This window comes from Amblyomma maculatum, chromosome 1 (genome assembly GCF_055883805.1).
Source record: "Amblyomma maculatum isolate TAMU_Amacu chromosome 1, ASM5588380v1, whole genome shotgun sequence".
In the NCBI taxonomy this organism is placed as follows: Eukaryota; Metazoa; Arthropoda; class Arachnida; order Ixodida; family Ixodidae; genus Amblyomma; species Amblyomma maculatum.
Window position 1 is genome coordinate 335315651 of NC_139344.1, and position 20294 is coordinate 335335944.

At 43.2% G+C, this 20294-nt stretch overlaps 2 protein-coding genes across 3 annotated transcripts in view; one reads left to right on the forward strand and one right to left on the reverse strand.

Moving 5' to 3' along the window:
• Nucleotides 1–3130: 3130 nt before the first annotated feature.
• LOC146207486 (serine/threonine-protein kinase 40-like) lies at nt 3131–18843 on the reverse strand. Of its 2 annotated transcripts, XM_084587800.1 has the most exons (8): nt 18457–18843; nt 16768–16853; nt 16519–16653; nt 14968–15195; nt 11975–12143; nt 9664–9808; nt 8898–9017; nt 3131–6119 (listed from the first exon to the last, which is right to left on the reverse strand). In XM_084587800.1, exons 1-8 carry the CDS (start codon nt 18566–18568, stop codon nt 5732–5734), a joined length of 1383 nt encoding a protein of 460 aa, XP_084443926.1. In that variant the 5' UTR covers nt 18569–18843; the 3' UTR covers nt 3131–5731. The 2 variants fall into 2 exon arrangements, with proteins under 2 accessions (XP_084443926.1, XP_084443934.1); XM_084587808.1 differs by lacking the exon at nt 16519–16653.
• Nucleotides 18844–18957: 114 nt separating this feature from the next.
• The window catches only part of hd (humpty dumpty), a 31384-nt gene continuing 30047 nt past the window's right edge, over nt 18958–20294 (forward strand). Inside the window, exons 1-3 of the mRNA XM_084587789.1 lie at nt 18958–19109; nt 19278–19364; nt 19795–19984. Coding sequence (XP_084443915.1) covers nt 19355–19364; nt 19795–19984 — 200 coding nt within the window. The 5' untranslated portion in view covers nt 18958–19109; nt 19278–19354. The remainder of the gene's footprint in view (nt 19110–19277; nt 19365–19794; nt 19985–20294) is intronic.

Genomic DNA, 20294 nt, shown 5'->3' on the forward strand with positions numbered 1-20294 from the left:
AATAGGGGGTTTACAAAAGTACGTCTGGCAACCGTGAGCGGCCCCCTGATCCCGCGCTGGCCGCCATATTTTGTTCGCTCCATCCGTTCGCTTCGTGTCCGTCCGTCAGCGCTCGCCGTTCTGTTCGCGCTTTTCACGTTTTAACCTAGTGTGCTGTGCTTGGACCTCTGTTCGGTCCCTGGCGGTTTCTGTTAAAGACGCCTAGAAGCGTATTTTGACAGCCGAGACGTGGCGGGGCCCACCGGCTGCGCTGCCGAGCGCAGTTACAAATTGCTCTACGAGTCGTGCATGCCCCCCCCCCCCCCACCCCCCACCCCCGCTCCTCCCTCGGCAATCCGCAGCGTCATCCCTATCAGGTACAGTATCCAGAGTTCTGCAATGTGGATTTTTTTTTGTCTGTGCGCCTTTGCTGTTTACTTAAATGCCTATGAGAGATCATCGCGAGTTTCCTTGGTTTGCGCAATCACCGTCGCTCATCCCACTGGAAGATACTTGGTAGGTGAAATGAGCGAGGATGCATTTTATTTTATGATAAAAGGATCATGCGTAATTTGACGTAAGTTGGACTGGCGCTTAGCACTTTCCTTCCCATGCCGTCGACGCAGTAGTTTGCATTAGTCTCGGAAATAATCGGGGGCTGCGTAAAAAAAAAAGTGCCATGGTAATTTGTGCTTCCAGTGATTGAATATTGATTGGTGTGCGATGGGCGATGACGAGTTAATAAAATCTTTGTAATTAATTGATCAATTGATGAAATAAAAAAACGAAAAAAAGGAAAAATTGGAAAGTAAGGGTTTAAAGGCGCCAGAATTAAAAACCAGTGCTTGGTGATGCTACGGAAGAAAATTTAGAATGTGTAATTGATTAATTGAAATAATTGAAGAGTGTGTTCAAAAGTGTCAAATTGCTCAGAATGGAAAGCCGATTGTTGCTGATGCATGCGTATTGGTGTATAAAAATATAAAACGTCAAATAAAATAAAAATAAATAAACAAATGATAGAAATATAACATAGCATACATAACATAGAAATATAACATACATAACAACATGTAACCTACTACACTTGTGTGTGGTAGGTTACTTTTGATGAATTCATATTTCACTGCATTGCATTCTTTTCGCCCCTCCTGCTAGGGCCCAGTTAGGGCCTGCAGTATTTGGTAAATAAAATAAATAAATAAATAAATAAAAGAGCTAAAATATATCACGCGAAGAAAAAAAAACATCGTGCGTGTGTGTGTATGTATGAGAGAGAGACACTATCGCGTTATACCTTTAACGGCGGAGCTTAAGTGACCGCCTAATTTTTCTATAACGATATGATATAATATAAATCTGATTTTATGAACACAGCCAGTTGCACAAAGCACAAACACTTCGCAGTAATGTGAGTTGACTTTTCAAATTTCTTTTCGTTTCAGCCGAGTTCTTCCTCCCCCGAGTTCCTCGAAGCTTCCAATGTCAGCGCTTTCATATGAGATTACGGCTTCAAATGTTTACTTTCTGACAGAGGGAATAAACAAGAAATCGACATATTTAAAAATTCCAGTGAATTTCAGGTAGCTGTGAATTAGCGATCCATCGGGTGACTCGAAAAAACACAAAAGTGAAGCGCACGCTTCGTTATTTTATCGGCCGCGCTGGCAGGTATAAAACCTGAGCTGCGCGCTCTGGACGTGGACCGGTCGAAACGGGCTGTACGTGAGCATGTTACAACACACTAGTGGGATGTCACCTTTTCCTGCTTTTCTAGACGCCGCGGGTTTGGCAGCCGCTTGCTTTTGCAGCGTGAAACACGCACCTCGGGCGCACTAGACAACCGTATTGCTCTCTGCACCAAGCACTACCATTTCGTACGACTGTAAAAAGTAGTTTCGGTAATCATGCCCGTGTCTTAAATCAAATACACAATGATAAATGTAACCTACGTACAAAATGTTTCAAATAACGTATTTGCACAATAGCATTCGTTACACATGCATTGCTCCTTCTCCCGTGTCCTCCATCGCAGCATAAGTTTATCCTTCAAGTTCACAAGGCTCCATAGCGCGCAAAACAATTAACCTTGCTGTTTTAGGTAGTAGCACATTCTGTGAGCTAGCTCCCAGTCAGAGGGACGTGCAGTAATGCTTTACATGATGCAAGTGACCCTTGTAAAGCCGATTAGGATTGCAAACGAACGGTCGCATACACGCGTATATACCTTGATTCCGTGCGCGTCTATGACGGTGCGCTGGCTGCAGAAGGGCACGCAACAACATGCTGGCATTATTCCGAATAGAGCTTGGAGCTAACAGCGACTGCTGTGATGTTAAAAAATGAAACAATCGCTTGTGAGCATACTAATGCACCTTTCGGTGCATGCACGGGTTCTACGAAGGCGCACGTTGACAGCGTACTCGATGGGAGGCGCGGGCGGACTGAGCAAAACATGGCCGCCGCGCACAGTTTCTGTTTCTTTCACTAGATGGCGCTAACTTTTGTAAAGCCTCTATTGGCCGAGACAAATGTGTACTCTTACAACTTCCAGTGCCTGATTACCTGTAATTACCGGCTGTCCCATCCAATATAGCATTTAACTCAAGTTTCCCTAATTATTGTTTTCAGGCCTGGCATCATATTCGTATATATATATATATATATAAGCAATTTGAGGACCTCAACAGTTCACTCGCCACTGTTTACTGCTTACTTCCAAAATCTTCTACTTAAAAGGAAATCAGAAAATTCTGGCTTGGTTTATAAGGGCTAATGTCCGAAAGCAATTTGGGCTACAAGGATGCCGTAGTGGAGGGCTCCGGAAATTTCAACCACTCTTTATGACATCACACATCACACCGGGCACCATGCTTTCTGACTCCATGCCACAGCTAGGATCAAACTCGTATCCTTGATGTCAATAATCGAGCACCCTAGCTAACATTTATACATAGGAGAAAGACTGATAAATGCAGCCCAGAGTCTGTGGCACTCTCAGCAGGAACACTTAGAAAGTGGCAAATACAAGGCATGTTTTGTGCACACACGTTGTATGGCAAAAATTAGCTGTGGTTTAACTATGGTTAAGCCTAATGGTGTAGTGAAAGCTAAGGCCTCCTGGCTACACTAAGGTTCAGCTTATAGTGGAGTTATCTGTCTTTTTTTTCATTTCTTCATCTGCTTCTTTAGCTTTTTTTTTTCTTCTTCTTTGCGGTAACATGGTGCCACGCCGACGGCTTGAAAGCCTACCGCAGTGTAGCTTTCGCTACAAAGTTTCGTGTGTGATAAGCACCCAAACAGCCAGCAATGCGATAACATAAATATAACAAAAACATCCTCATTGGCATGGATACCCAGTACCGCAGAAGTTTAGTATACATGAGAACAGTGCATAACAACCACTGTAGCAGTAACTGTAGTCATGGTGTATGATTGCCCTGCCGTTTTTGCCAGGAACACACAGGGATGCATCCTCAAATTTCACTAGGCATGAAAAGGGTTTGTTTAAGGGCATTGTGAACATATTGCATAAAAAAAAAACTGCAGCACCAACTAGCCCCCATTCTTGCCTTGCTGGGCATGAAATTAGGCATGAAATGGGGTGAACAGCTTATGAAGTATATATATATATACAGCATGACATGAAAAAGGCACTAAAAGTTCTAAAAGTGCCTTAAAAGTAAAGAAAAAAATAAGATCGCTTTCAAAAATAGCTGCACCCGCATGATATACACATTAAATGTTAAAAATAAAAAAGGATAAAACCACATGAACAAAAGCCACTAAAGAAGGAACTCTCTGATCACAAGAGCCTTGGGGAAAGCGTAAAGGGAAGCTGAGGAAAACTTGCATCTAGTCACTGTTCCCAGGCCCTGTGAACACTGTTTTGATGTACTGGTGCCTTTGGGATTCGTGTCAAAAAACTGGTGTTGATGCACCAGGGTTCAATTGTGAAAGGCAGGTTGATAGCAATACCTGCACTTCATTTCCTGTTTTTTTTTTCCAGCTTAGAAAAGGTTTGTTTTCAGCAAAAGTAGCTCGTTATTGCAGCCACTATGTTAATACCGGCCAACCTCAACTTGTCTTCAATGTCCATTTAATGCAAGCATTAGTGGCACTCTTGAACTTTGTCTTAGCACCTTGAAAATTATATGAAGTACATTAAAAATTATGATAAAACATGCTAAGGTTCATTTTCACGCTATCATGCGTAGATAAGACGTGGAGCATTCGTGAACGACACCTCAAAAAGGGGAACACACACAACCCTTTCAGCCATAGTACACCCGTCCAGTCTGGATCGTACAATATAGCGGCTGCACTAATCGCCGAGAAGCACTGATATTAAAAAAAAAAGGTAAATCATATGGCTTAAGGCCCAAAGTAACACGCTGATTATAAGGGACACGACAGTGGAGGGAACCGGATTAATTAAGATTGCCACAAGGGGCTCTTTAACGTCTGCCGACATTGCTCAGCAGATGCCCATGTTTCAGTGGAACACACCGAGGCTTCTTTTTCAAAATAAAATATGCATTGTTTTGCAACAAAATGATAGGTACCAGAGAGGCATGTGTCTTGTTGCCTTCTATTTCTCATCCGCTACATTCTTTTACTGCTATTAAATCACAAAAATTCACTCCCGCAATGACAACAGTTTGCCTTTAGGCCTCAACACATCCCCTGGAACATGCTCTGCTTTTGCACGTGGCAACTCTCATTTGATGTTTTGCTGAACTTGAAAATTAGTCCACCTGAAACCATTGTGTACCATGGTCGATTTTCATGAGAAAAATAAAAATAAAGACCAATGCCGAAGCCATCAACAAAGGGCATTTTTTAGCATGGCAGCACAACTTGCACCGAACCACATCTATTGCACCAGTATGGATGCCTGCTGTGGCAACAACTGATGACAGACCAATAGCGCAGGACACATAAGGTGCAAAATAAAACAAATTTAGCACAGAGTCAAACAAAACTGTGTGCAGTGGCTTCGATTGTAAATCATCACCTAGCACTTGCATAGGTACAGCTTTTGTCAAAAGTTTACAGCACAGAAGTTTGCTTCCAAGATGTGTAGTCCAGTCCCTGCATTCCCAAATGTCCTACACGTTGGAGGCAGCAGGACCAAAAATATTCTTACTTTCAGGAGGTTCAGAACAGTGGGGATGCATTACGAGCCACACAGTGTGATTCAGAAGCAAACCCTTTGGTCTGCGAACTTTTGACAAAGACTATACCTCAAAATATTGGTTTGGTGAAAATGTTATGCCACAGGATAAACTCCAATAACATGAGACTGAGACTTCAGCCACACATGAGGTCCTCTTTTTTTTTTCTTGCTCCATGTTTAAGACAAACGAATTACTATGTTACTTGCTATTACACTAAATATCGCATACAATATTTAATTGCATGCCACAGTGCGCTCCTAAGATGAATGGCACTGAACAATGTGGAAATAGTGCAATCTGCTGTCACTCTGCCCCAGAGCCCTAAGAGGAAGACCTTCCTGCATTGTAGGTCCTCACAAGACAGTATGCCCAGGGAAGAGCACACAGCATGCCTCAGGACAGTGAAGAAGCTCCAAGAGGAAGATCTTCCTGCATTGTAGGTCCTCACGAGACAGTATGCCCAGAGAAGAGCACACAGCATGCCTGAGGACAGTGAAGAAGCTCTAAGAGGAAGGTCTTCCTGCATTGTAAGTCCTCACGAGACAGTATGCCCAGAGAGCACACAGCATGCCTCAGGACAGTGAAGAGCTGGACGAAGAGGTGTGGCGCAGCATGTTCTGGAAGTGCATGCTCTCAATGGCGGTCAAAGGCCGCGCATCTTCGTGCACTCGCTGGATGGACAGCACACCGGGCTGCCTCCGCTTGGGGGCCGCACCGACGACAACCGGCTTGCGTGCGTCCGGCACATAGCCGATGCCCAGACGGGTACCAAAGATAAAGTCTCCCACATTGCCTCTCAGGGGCTGCTGCAGTTCATTCAGTTCGCTGGAGGAAGAGGATGCAGATCCCGAAGCATGGTGTTCGAGGCGCTTGCTAGTTGCCGTCTCTTCATCGCGACCATTGCTGTCGTCAACGTCAGGTACAACTTGAAGGGGTTTCCCACTGGTGGCCAGAGTATTCCTGCCAAACACAACAGCAGTGGAAGAAAGAGGAGAGATAACTACATTAAACCTGTGTGTGCGAGGCAATGTGAAAATATAAGGCTATGCTTTCAGTGCGCCAAATGCAATGCACTTTACGCCCAAACAACCTAGCCTTGGCTCTTCACCGATGGACTTACAAAATGCCACTACAGCACACACAAGAAGCCTGTAGCTATGCCAAAGCAACTCTCATGAAGTGGAACAGCAAGAAACTTAAGTTTCTAGTTGGGCTTTCAGGCATTAACAGTAGACGTACACAAATATCAAATTTCCGACTTCAAAGAAAATACAAACAAAAGCTAGTTGCAAATTGATCAAACATTTTTTAATAATTTTTTAGTATATCTGCACAAGTAGCTCAAGCTAAAGTGCCTTTCCACAAAAAAAGAAAAGCGCAGATATTGCAAAACTTGTTTTCATTCACTGTAAGCATAGCTTACTACAACTGTGGGCCCTGCCAGGCATTCAACGTGAGAGAAAATCATATATAGTAGCAATGTACTTTTACAATCCTTGTCTATAATCCTTTGGAAACAGTTGCATTAATCCAGCTATAAAAGGCCTAATATCGCAGCCTGGCATAATGTTCACATGACAAGGAATCAAATGAATGGTGTTGTGAAGCATTGTAAGATGACCAAGCATCTCCTTGGAGGTCAGCAATCAATCTCTCAGAGGGACAAGGACTAGGGCACTGGTGGCAAAATAAAACAAGACACAATCATGAAATGAAAACGAGCAGCAACCTAAGGTGCAAGCCCCATAAGGATTATAGACACTGCCTCGAGCAGGAGACACAGAAACGAAACCAGGCCATTAAATAGCTCAGCATGCAGGCCGGATTCGAGGAGAATGTTTCTGTTGTACGCTCATTTCCTCACTTCTGTGGCCTAAGTCATAGTGCCTCGATTAGAATCGATAAATATCAAAGAAGTCATGGTGGTCGCTGCAAAACAGTAGCACGTGGGCCACAACTTCACCCATTCCACTATCCTCAACAAGCCACGCAACTTCCGTGAGCGGCACATCTCTCATCGTAGTGATTTAAAATGAAAGAATTGTTACCAGTGTTTCAACCAGCTGTGCCGCACTTCGTTTTTTCCGACGTGCGAGTGCACCGATTTTATACAAATTCTAGCATTAGAATTTGATGACTTTTTTCTTTTTGCGTGCTGGCATTTTATGAGCAAATGGCAAGTTAACTCGTGATAAGTACAAGATACTGTGATTTAGCAATGACACGCTGTTTTGAAATGAGTATAGATGACTGTTTAGGAGGTTTGAGTTGTAAAACATGGTTCAAATTGGACTTGGCAGCAGATACTATTTACAAATATTTGAAGCTTTGAATATTTGCATATTCCTAATGAGAAGCTGTGCTGTACTCCAAAGAAACACTGCTGCAAAGCATGAAGCTGCCCAGTGGCGATGGCAAGGGCAACAACTCCTAAAACACCAGGCCTGCGTATCATGCGTTAAGCCACCAGCCACGTCATGATGCAGCTACGCGACACAGCCCTGGATGCGTTTCGGACAGCATGCTGTTTCATGCTCGCACGCTTTCATATTTCACATTCAGTGTTTTTCCATCAGGTATGATACGCCGACTAGGTACCCCACACCTGTGAGTATTGCTCGGCTGTTGTTTCCAGCAAACAAGCAGAGCAATTTGCCATTATGCCCAGTTCTGTCACAAGTCAAAGCACAGAATGATGTTGCAGTAATACGGAAAGTTGAGCTAGTTGGTACGTGATTGCAAATTACGAGCGCTGCGACGGAGAACAACAACGAGCGAGTAATGACAAGGACAGCGCCTGTCCTTGTCATTACTCGCTCGTTGTTGTTCTCCGTCGCAGCGCTCGTAATTTGCAAGAATGATGTTTGGGCTTGCATGCTCTTTCACACGCGCTTTTTTTTCTTCTTATTAAGCATGACCCACCAAGACTGTAGTTTTTGCAATCAACAAATCAGTGGTCTGTGCGTCTTCAGATGTAAAAAAAAAATTGCACACCAAGCCTGCGAAACAATTTGCCATTAGCCTTGTTTTCACATTCAGCTACAGCAGTACAACATTTATGCATAACGTGTTGCTGAAGTCAAGAAAAAGAAGTGAAAAATGTGCCTCGGTGCAAAATGTGCATCCTTAGTACGAATAGAAGAGCTTCCTGAACCAAGCAAGAAACATTTCCCGACCGGAAGGATGTGAGAGCAAACATCATAGAGCTCGAGTTTGACTGTGCTGCAGTACACGCCTCCCACATCAGCCTGCGTATCGTGCATTCCTGTGCACAAGCAAATTCAACAAATTACGAAATTATGAATGCTGTAGCATATGCATCCAGTTTCAGCGCACTGTGCATAACACTTTTCGAGCAACCTATGAGCACCCATATGCACACATACGCAAAATGATGGCAGGCAGCCTACGAGACCGAGCGAAACCAGATGAGAGTACAAGAAATTTTAGGATGCCGGCCTTGTATTCTAGGTGTTAAACAAGGCACTTGGGTAAATAACCCATTTTTTTTCTGAGCAGAAAACTAGCAAGCTAGTGCTTGCACCTACTTGCAATATAACTGAAACTAGGTGTGCACCCCCTGCAACCCTCAGCACTACTGCCATTGGATAAAATCCACTCTCACAGTGAAATAATGAAGACATAGGCACAGTGAACATGGTGAAGTAAAAACCACAGTGCTATGAGTTAGATATTTAGGTGCCGGGCCCCTTCTTCCATCTACTTTTGCGTACATACCACATGGCCAATGTGCTTCCCACAGACTCTAGCACCTCGTCGGCCTTCATCCTCTGCTTGGGGTTGAGCACCAGCAGCTTGTGGATCACCATCCGCGTGTTCTCCGACAGGGGCGATTCCCTGCGTACACAGAAATGAAAGGAGGGGAGGGCTGAATGCTGCACTGTCATTAGACGAGGCAATAGAGCAGGGTGACCATCAGATTCGTGCTTGGCATGGATGAAATGAGGCTGTTTTACAACAAGTTTATTGCGACTGTGATGAGCAGAGAGATGGTAAGAGATGCATCATTTCCAAGCAAACTATAGCTAACATGACCACCTTATGATTATTATTAGCATCTACCTTCTTTTTACGCATATATTACCAATCTCCACACGGCAACACTGGACACTTATAGACCATAGATTAAATTGAAGCCTGCCTCTAATTAATATGGTCGGTTAGCACAAACAAACTACTAGTGTGCACATTACGCACGCTAAGTGTTATAAGGTGTGCACAGAGCTCGTCAACACACAGATACGAAGAAAGAAAAAAAGCAAAATTCAGCATGAGGTAGGTTAAACGCACACATTCAAAGACACTTGACCTCAGCATCTCGGATGATTGCATAAGCAAAGCCAGAAAGCTTGAATGGTTGGTACGAATTTACTGCGGGCACAAATGGACTGCAATACACAGAGAGAACAAACACACAAGCACACACAGCTCCACCCATCCGTGCATGCCATGTAGGCACCAAACAAGGCCGCTCAGCACTCACTTGGGCAGGGTGAATTCAGCAGCCTTGATTTTCCTAAACAGTTCCTGAGGGTTGGAGTCATAGAAGGGGAACTGTCCGTAAAGCATGGTGAATAGCACCACACCCAGCGCCCACATGTCACTCGGCTTGCCCAGGTAGGGCTTCCCTGCAAGGCAGATATGGGCGCAGCATCAATGCACCCCACCTAGTAGTAGTAATGCCAGTGGTTAAAGAATACTATGTGCTTGCAAAACGTTTTTGTAGGAACCTGAGCTATATTTACAATGCTCAAACAATGTAACATGATGAAAAAAGCAAAGGACTGCATTCCATGTGGTCTGTCCAAAGAAAGATGCTTGTCAAATTAATTTTTCCTTTAGATTAAACTTAGGTGGACGACAATTCTCAACTTTATAGAGCTCGATCTCCACTTTTCGAATCAGTTTTTAGTTTGAAATAGTTCAATGCCTTATGTTCTAAGTGCAACGCATATGTGAAAAAACTATGTACAGCTGCTGGAGATAGCAGTAAGCAGGACAGAACAGAGAAAAATGGTTTTTCTTGTCCCTAGCACTGCACAGAGTGAAAATTAGCAAAATAATGTAAATATCTTGAGATAATTTTATGTCTGGTGCTTCATATTCACTGATTAGTGCCAGAAGATTTTGAAAAATTTTATTGCTAACATGGATAGCTGCATTCAACACACTATGCAAACCAAATATTGCCTTGGTTTGCCAACAATAAGTGCTGTATTTACATGTATATATTGCAACTAAGGATACAATGCTTGAGAGAAGTCTGACACTTCATGAAAACAACAAAACATTAGAATTATAATGCAGTCTCAGCCCACCGAGCCCACAGCCGAGGCCTTGGAAGAAATGGAAAAGGCACACAAAAATATGTTAAGCTACGGACATGCTGATGTTATTTAAGAAGCAACACTATAAATTTTCTTTTGTGCTCGGCATAATAAAACACAGCAAAGGCTCCGACACGTTAGTGCGCGCAGCCATTAGCACAGCAGCAGCTACTGTCACTGCCGTAATCCCACCACTACTATTCGTTTTGTGCTGTCCCCATTTTTGCTTTTCCCTAGTCGACTCACCTATTTCACTGCCGCCACTGCGGTGGCTTAGTGGTTAAGGCAATCAATCGCTGATGCCGAGGGGTGGCTTCGATCCCGGCCATGATGGCCGCATTTCAACAGACACAAAATGCAAGGCACCCATGTACTGTGCGATGCCAGTGCACACTAAAAACTCAAGTGGCCGAAATATCCGGAGCTTTCCACTACAGTGTCCCTCATAGCAGACGTTGCTTTGGGATGCTGAACACTATGAACCAAACCAAACCAATCTTTCACTGCTCTCTCTTCTTTTTCTCCACAAGCCATACCGCTTGCTTTCCACATTCATCGGCACCCTCATTTTTTACCTGTGCATAAAACAGCACTCAAATGCTGTAAAAAATAAAACTGGCTTCAGAGCATCTTACAAGCCTGGTGGTGAAATATGCTATAGCTATCTTTAGCACCGAGAAAAAATTGCATTAATTCATCCCCTAGGTCCATTTATAATCTAAGGTGCATTCTGAAATTGATGATCTGAGGAAACAAAATATCTCGTTATATTCGTGTAAACGCGGTACATAAAACGATGTGCACAAAAGCTTTGTTAGGCAATAAAAATTTCGGGAAGACGAAACTGAAAGTTAAAAAAAGGTCCAATAAAAGAGCTTGGTATCGGCGATGAAAAGTTTTTATTTTTATTACTACTACTTTGCGGGAGTTGAAGGCAGCAAAGTCAGATATGAGGAGAAAAAGCATAGGCCTAACAGTTTTCACAAGCCCAACGGCGTACGGTGCCACGATTTCACACATTACGTGCTTGAAAATGGGTCAGATCTGCACCTTTCTTGGCCACCACAAATGTTTAACCATGGTCTTTTAATAGTTTTCCAGTCATTTCTGACTTCGATTTATACGCAAACGAGGAAGGATCAGGGTTGTTCAAACAGCCAGAAGCATAAAAACGACTTTTTAAATGAAAATCACCATTTTTCAACCCGCATCTTCCCTTAATCACCTCATCGAACGGTGCATCCCAGGCACTATTTCATACAAGCGGAAATGGTACAGCTAAACGTAGTTTTAGTTAACACCTGTTTAGAAGGGAGACAAAGGCAACATCATTCGATTTGCGTTACTAATAAAAGTCAATTGAATGGATCTCCCTGGGTATGCTGATGTTTGTTTGCCATTTTTCTCCATCTGGCAACAGTGCCGCTGGTTCAAGCACATGCACCACTTTCACACAGCACAACGCACCACTGAGCACATCTGGGCTGATGTAGGCGGGACTCCCGCGCTGATCCTTGAGGAGGTCGTTCTCGTTGATCAAGTGCTTCCCCAGGCAGAAGTTGGTGATGGTGACCTTGCGCTTGCGTTTGTCGAACACCATGTTGCCCAGCTTCAAGTCACGATGCACTATGTTCAGCTGTACATATACAGAAGAGGAAAAGCAGGTCCTCCATTAATTAGAATATTGCAAGTGTACATTTTCATATTTTGGAGACATCTGTTACTAGGTACACAAGGGGATGGATGAAACACAACACACGACACAAGTACAAGGTGTCGTGTCGTGTCATGTGTCGTGTTTCATCCGTCCCAGTGAGTAGTCTCCAAATATAATCAACCAACTAGCCCCTATGTCAGCATTGTTAGATTTTCAGTTTGACAGCCAATCTCCTAAAAGCATTTTGAAGCATTTATCAAAAAGCTATGGCTAACAGAACGAGTAAACTGTGGTTACAACTAGCCTCGTCTACTTATCAAGCAATTTAACCCATTTCAATAAACATATGTAGTTAAAAATACTGGAACCATAATGGTGTAGTTAAAAGCACCCCTTTGGACTTTCAATCAAGTCAAAAAAGATTCAGCACCTTCTTCATTATTTGTGATGTGTACCCAAGCTTGGCCGAGTTCTATGTCTATACTATCGACTGGTAAAACTTAAGGTTGCCCTATTATCAATTTCAGAAGCAGAAGACCAACTCCTGGCCACATTTTCAATACGTCAAGCTGTGTTTCAAGCAAAGCGTTTTGCAGCCAGCACTTTCTTTAACTATGCACCAGATGGAAGTACTCTTTCTATGCTATGTGAAATTCCACTGTACTGGCCCTTCAGTACAGAGAAGAGAACTGGTCAGTTCTTCTGCTCCCATCTACGACATGAAAACATTGAGGCACATGTGATCCCAGCTTCAAACAAATAGAAAAATTTTGAGTGTGAAGTAAATTCTAGTATTAGAAACTGAGTGTGAATCAAATATTTTTCGAATATTGCCAAGTTAAATTACAAAAAAAAAAAAAAATTACTTTACAAAAAAAAAAAAAAAAAAAAAACAAAAAAAAATAGTCTTAGAAACATGAGATTACGAAATTTTTGGATGTGAAGTGGATACGAATAATGAAAACTGGTCACAGAATTTAATATTTTTGAAATTTAGTACATATTGCTGAAAATAAAGAGGAATGTTTTTCCAAAAAAAACAGTTCGAAAAGGAACAGAAATGTTGCAGCCAAAATTTGTTTTCACTCACCATCACAATCATATGTCGTACCTTTAAGGCCTATCATGCATTAAATAAGGAAGCAGGAATCATGTAGTAGTAATAATAATAAGCTAGTTAAGACTGCAATTTGGGTAAGTTGATACTTGCTCATGGTTTAAGAGTGCGGAAAGACGTGGCACAACCAAAAAGACACACAACACAAGCACTGAAAAAATAGCGGAGCTATTTTGTAGGCTAGCGCCTTTTTTATCAGTTTCATCCCTTATGCTCTCCTCCACAAGCCGGACAATTTCTGCGCATATGGGGATCTAGAACAAAAGGACTGCTACCAGTCACACTCGCAGACATTTGTTTGCTACATCGTGGCTGAACACACTGATGTAATATGTAATGTTGCACTTTGTTTTCTGACCCACAAGCATACAGGCACAACGAAGCAGCGGTTTTCGATAGCTGACGCCACATTGCCATACCACTTGCTGACAGTCGCTTCTACAAGGAATGAGCAGTTCAACTCCTTCTATAAGTGCAAGATACTGCCATCTGGAACGTCGTAATGTTTTGCCGCCTGTTTGGGTGAGCTATAAATTTGTAATCTCTTTAATTTTCAGAACGTTTATATAGCAAAGTTGCAGTGCGAACTGAATCCAGTTGCAAATACGATTTGAAAAGTAATCAAAGTTTTTAATATTCGTACACCTCTAGTACTATGCAGTGCTTCAGTTGCTAGCATATTGCAAGGCTTTAATACAAACAGAAACATGCATACACTTTGACGAACAGCTACGAGCAAAATGTACACATTATACATACAAGCTTTTATCTAGATTTTCCACAGTACTACAGTGCATCTTCATAACCTTCTTCATTACTGAGATCAGTGAGCACTTACACACCTTCCTGCCCCAATATGGTGTTGGCAGGCACTCCTTGGCATTGTTCAGCGCTCAGTGGTAAAGCTACATCAGCATCATGCAGTAGCATGTTGTTGCACTTCCTGTGCATGCAACAACAGCAAATTCCCATGTGATCCTGCATTTGGGCCAGTTTACGTACAGAAAGTCGATAAAGATGATGGCATGCAAAGCACCATAGAGAGAGACTGGCAGCTTAACATGCGGGGTTTTTAAGCTGTGGCTACATCACATTAAGCGGGCAGCAAGGCTGACCTCCTTGCGCCACCACTGATTCGATTCTCACTTGTGGTCATGAAGTGTGTTATTTATTTAAACGTGGCACTGCCTTGACTAATCAATGAATTCCGTGACATCATCCCTGTCTCAACATGTCAAGGAAAGTTGCGACTAACCAAGCCAGAATTCTTTCCGTGATGAGGCTTCTAATGCTGTTGCATTAAAAAATGTGCCAATCATAGTTTACCTGCAAAATCAGCCAGTGATGGCAAAGCATGCACTCTGGTTTTCTGTTTCTCTAGCTTATAAAAACTGCGTTTTCAGAGGAAGTAGCATGTTTGTCATTGGAACGCCTACTGATATGAGCTAATTTAATTTGTCCTCTTAACGAACAGATTCGCACTGATAACACCTATGCTGAAAGTGAGAGGAAGAAATGTACTTGGGAAGGGCACGTAATGTTTACTCAACAGAAGCGCAGCCTCGCACTTGTTGACTCCATCCACAAGATGCAAACTTATTTAAATAAATAAATTTACATCATAGAAAAGCTGCCTTGATCTTCGAAAAAATAATGCAAGTGCAAAGGGCCTGAGGCGTGACTGACCCTGTGCAGGGCGCTGACAATGCGCACAATGTCTTGGAAGATGAACAGCGCCTCCCGCTCCTGCAGGCGTTTCTCCCGGATGACGTAGTGCTGCAGGTTGACCAGGTCGGCCGTATCGGTGCCAAAGTCATGCCGGCAGAGGCAGTCCAGCACCAGGCAGAGGCGCTGCTGCTGCTTACCCGTGTACACCAGCCCCTCTGAGGTCTCGCGCATCTCCCATGCACGGTCCTGGGGCATCACACAAGGTACTCTTTTAGCAGCAAAGTGGTGAGAGAGAGCGTCCTTTGCAAAAGGGAGAGCCCCATTTTTTATATGTCTCTTGGGCTTGTACCTTTGTGATCAAACATTAGCATTTTGAAGTGAATGCCAGTATAGCCTAGGCTCTGGGATACACACCCAAAATGCCCACAGTTTACTTATGAAATCAGTCAGCGATGGCAACACCTGCATTTCATTTTTTTCTCTTTTCTCTATAAAAGCGATGTTTTCTATGAGAGTGGTATCGTGGTAATTCAAGCACTGTAATCTGTCAGTGCAGTTCAACTACGATTTTTCTTCAGTGTAACTTGAAAAAGTATGAATGAGGTTTTAACATAGAAGTAATTTTGGTTTGGTTTGTGGGGTTTAACGTCCCGAAGTGACTCAGCCTATGAGAGACGCTGTAATGGGGGGCTCCGGAAATTTCGACCACCTGGGGTTCTTTACCGTGCACTGACATCGCACAGCGCACGGGCACCTTGCTTTTCGCCTCCATTACTTCTGCCACCACAGTGGCCAGAAGTAAATTTGCACTGCACGTCTGGAAGTGTAATGCCCAGTTACTGTAGATAGGTGTGAAAATCACTACCTCTTGTTGAAAGGGTGCAAGATGCCATGGCTTCTCAACCACTACCATTTCTGTGATGACACATCACATACCAACACAAATAAGAATGATTAAACATGCTCATTTAAGTGGTGCTCTTTTCTTTCAAGGGGGCTACCGTCTGAATTGGCGATTTGATTTAACCTAATAAAATGTGATCTAGCTGTGTAGAAGCAGTATGTGTATGTGCCTTGCTCGCAAGTTGAAAGTATCCAAATATGCGTCATGTGTTAATGACATTATAGTATTTTTGTAGCCATTATAGGTGTTATACTTTTTTTTATTCATATACACAAAAGCCCCACTAGTGGTATGACAGCAACAAACTGTACAGCAGGAAGAAGTCGAAGACAACAATGGCAACTTTTGCCACATAAGTTGCTGTAATCATATGCAAATAAATTCACAATACAATATTGTTGGCCCACTCATGATCCTGACATCCGTAACGCATCCATCAATCCTTTGAGCCTGTAGTTGCACAAGCATGCATAAAACTTGCTACAAGATGTGCTCTGCACAAAACTTCTCAATATTTAAACCAATAAGGCCGCCCAGCATGAGTGGGCAGAAAAGGAAGAGGAGGAGCCACCAACGGACACTGCTCAATATGGCTGCCAAAACTGCTATCAATCAGATAAATTAGAGATTTTTCTTCCTTCCCCATAAGCAGCTGCTCAGCTTGCCTTGAATATTCCATGGTGATGCACAACACCATCCTGATCATGCAGCATGGAGAGCAGTGAATACTCGGTGTGCAGCAACATTTTGCCCTGTCGGTCCTCTTGGGTTTCCTCCTCTGGACTTTTTATGATGAGCACCTGAGATAAACAATTTGAGCACTGATGGTTACAAGCACGGCTGATGCCAAACTGCAGTGCAGTAAGTGTGTGCCTCACTATATGCAGACTACTTAAGATGTATACTGTGGTTACCTTAATGGTGTAAAATTCATCTGTGCCTTCTTTTTTCGCCAGGCACTGCGTGATGCTGCAGACTGGTGACGTTCCTAGCTTTGGTCCTGAAAGAATTAGAGAACACTCACAGCAGGAAATCTGAGCAAGCTGTGCATAGATTGGATAAAACATAATGTAGGCAAAAAAGAAATTTTGCAGCCACGATTAGCAAATATGGAAACTGAAAGGTAAAATACATACAATACATGCCGTTGTAAAACTTACATCATCATGGTTGCCTTAAAACCGCATAAAAGAAGGGAACTATGTACTCAAGCCACGATCGACCATCCCGTCAGTGTGTACACAAGAGCTTGAACCAAAATACAACAAATTTATTACGAACAAATTGTTAAATGTCAAGGCTGCGGTGGACAGCTCTGGTCTCATTATGACCACTTAGCGTTTGTTTAGGCATATGGATATCTCAGTACATGGGCATCCACAAATAAGGAAAATGTGGGATGTATCATTAATATCATCATTTAGCTTTTCAACAATGGTGCTATGCAGTTGAATTACCTTACTCCCACTTCGAGTAAAAATGTTGTGCTCAAAACACAGGTTGGCAGAATCGCTCACCTGGGCTCACTCATGCTCATATCAGATCATGATCTGAGTTACGAGTGAGTAGACTGGCATTCAGATCATCACATGAGTCATGCCTGCGTCCGGACTCACATTCAGGTCGTGACCAGAATTTTGAGTCCAGACTCCTGTTCAGATCATCATCTGAGTTCTGAATATGGACTCATGTTCAGATCATGATTGAGTCGTGAGTCCAGACTCAAGTTCAGATGTGATCTGAGCCGTGAGTGAGCACGGACTCAAATTCAGGTCATGATCGTAAGTTGTGAGGCAGGCCGGACTCGGATTCATGTCATGGACTGAGTCGCGAGTCTGAGCTCAGGCTCAGATCATGATCTCTGTTTTTGTGACAATTGTGCGTGTTTTTTTTTTTATTATTATTACTCAGAGCGGAGGGGAGAAACAATTTATTGCCACGGCAAAAGATGCTTGTGAGCACAGTGGCTTGACGGGGCTTGACAACGTCTCTCAGTGACCGAAACGTCTTCCTGCATGCTCTCACTTGCGAATTTTGCACACGACGAATGTTGCCACCGAAGGCCTAATTAAGCCCTTTTGCACATTTTGTTTATTCCTGCTGACAACTTATAGTATTAAACCGAGTGTCTTTGGGAACAAAGTAAAAACCAAATGTGGCGCTTCGATCACAAGAAGAAAGATCTAAAGTACAAAGAACGAAGCCATCTGCCAAAACGTAATTACCTTGATAATGGCCCTTGGGCTAAAGAAACTGCATGGATCAGTGAGTGAGGGAGTCAGAATGACCCTCAAGTCGAAATGAGTGAGTGAGCCCAAAGAAGTCGGGATCGAAGTGAGCTGTGAGTCGAAATTAGTCCAAATGATCCGTGAGCCGCAACAAGTGGTTGACTCTGGACGAGTTGTGGGTCGACATCGGCGTGATTAATTCCGAGTGAGCTTGGACTAAATGAATGTGATTTCATGAGATCGGCGAGCCAAAACGTGTGTGAGTCTGACTGAGTGAATCAAAATTTTGGAAGTGAGCCTGAGTGAGCGCTAGTGATTTTAGGCAGCCGTGGCCGCGAAACGATTTCAGGTGCAAGCACGATCAAGACCACTTACCGAGCAAGTACGGACCGGCTTTCCTCACTGTATTCATCTTGACAGGTGTGCCTTCCTTCGGGCACTCCGTGCTCGTCGAGGGCTGCGGTTCATCGTACCTGGCCCGCTTCATACTTGTGTGCTTGAGGATCCGCAATTCGAGGAAACCATTTGATTGCAGTCTAATGCGTCATGACACACAGACACAACCATGAAATAAAATACGCAAATCCATATCTGACTAACGTTCGTTATCTTCCGTTTGGCCAAAACATTGTCCGCTAGTGAACCCTCAGAACGAAGAAAGTGAAGACGCAACAAACCAAGATCGAAATAAGCTCGAAGTTCGAAACAAACCAAACAGCAGACATCACAACGCCGTCATTGCCGTTAGTTCCGCAGAAACCCGAAGAACTCGAAACACCTTACCTTTAAATTTGTGTAAAAATGTACCCTGATTTATTTTTTGATAAAAAATATATTTTATTGTGATGCAGTAGTTTAGTGATGATAACATTTTTCTATTGTTTTCTGCGGTCCTGCACTAGTGGCATCTTGCAAGGACGCTCGCTAGTTGTGGCGGTATGATTTGTGTGGTAACGGCTGTTGTAATGTTTTTGCCACTGTAAATTTTAAGGTATTCATGGGTCAGCCTCGCATGACACTACACTTGCGTGAGTATCTTCTGCTCATTGAACCGCCTGAAGCCCTGCATTGCATTAGCCATTCTTCTGTAGGAATAATCTGTTATGCTCGGGCTTGGGATGAAGGTGGGAAGGGGCTCATCATTGTTTAGCACGTCTGCATCATTGTGCGACGCTTTCTATGCTTTTAAAACGCAGAAGTGACGTCGTGAGGTGTGAAAGGTCAACAGAATCTTAAAACCGCTGACACAAGAACAGTCTACAACCGAAGCACCATGGAATCCGGTAAGTGACCCGACGCAATTCAAATTTGGCGAGCATAAATTCAGTTTATGTCCAGCACCATACCAGTCTCAAAGAGCTACGCCTTATATTATTCTCATGCTGTTTTGACTAATGTGTTTATATTTTTGCCGTAAACTTCGCGAAGATCGCCTTTTGTTTTTCTTTTAGCTGTTAGCTTTGTCGATGCGTCGGTCCGCATCTTTTTGCTAGCTGAATGTATACATTCGCAGGTGTCTTATCACTGTGGTTGTTTCCCCACCTTTTTGCATGCTGTCACCAACTGGCAAGTTCAGCCGAAACGCTGTGACTACGGCTTCAGCTGAGGAAATTGCTAATTAAAGCTTCTGCATACCTCATTGCTCATGTCAACTCCGTTGCTCTTCGACATTGCCTCGCAATTTCCTTTCCGTTTTTTTTTTTCATTTTTCAGCCATTCAGGGCGACGCCGAAAATGTCACCTCTAGACCGGGGGTTTGGTTGAAACCTAACGACGTCCTCAAGCTTCGTAAGGCCGTAAAGCGCCGGCTGCAACCCAGAGCCCTGCAACCCGTTAGCGTGAATGCAATCAACAACACAAGTGCCGCTGCTCAAAAACGAGACTTCAGCCTCAACCCTTTCCGGTAAAGTGCCGCATTTGAAAAGTGTCTGCAAGTGCTAGAACATTTTCTTTTTTTCTTTTTTTTTATGATTTCTGTGCCTACACCCAAGCAGCCAGGAGAAACGCACTGGCTGGATGGGATGAAATGTTGCTTGAAGCAAAAGCTTCTGCTTATTATAAATATGACCAATGTTGTAGCAGATAAACTTTTTTTCAGGCTTCTGTCTGAATAGCAGTGTGCCTAAACATAGCCCATGTTTTGTTTTCTTGTGACAGAAAAATTGCTGTTGTCTCAGACACGCAATCTTTATAACCGTTGAGGTCAGTATTAT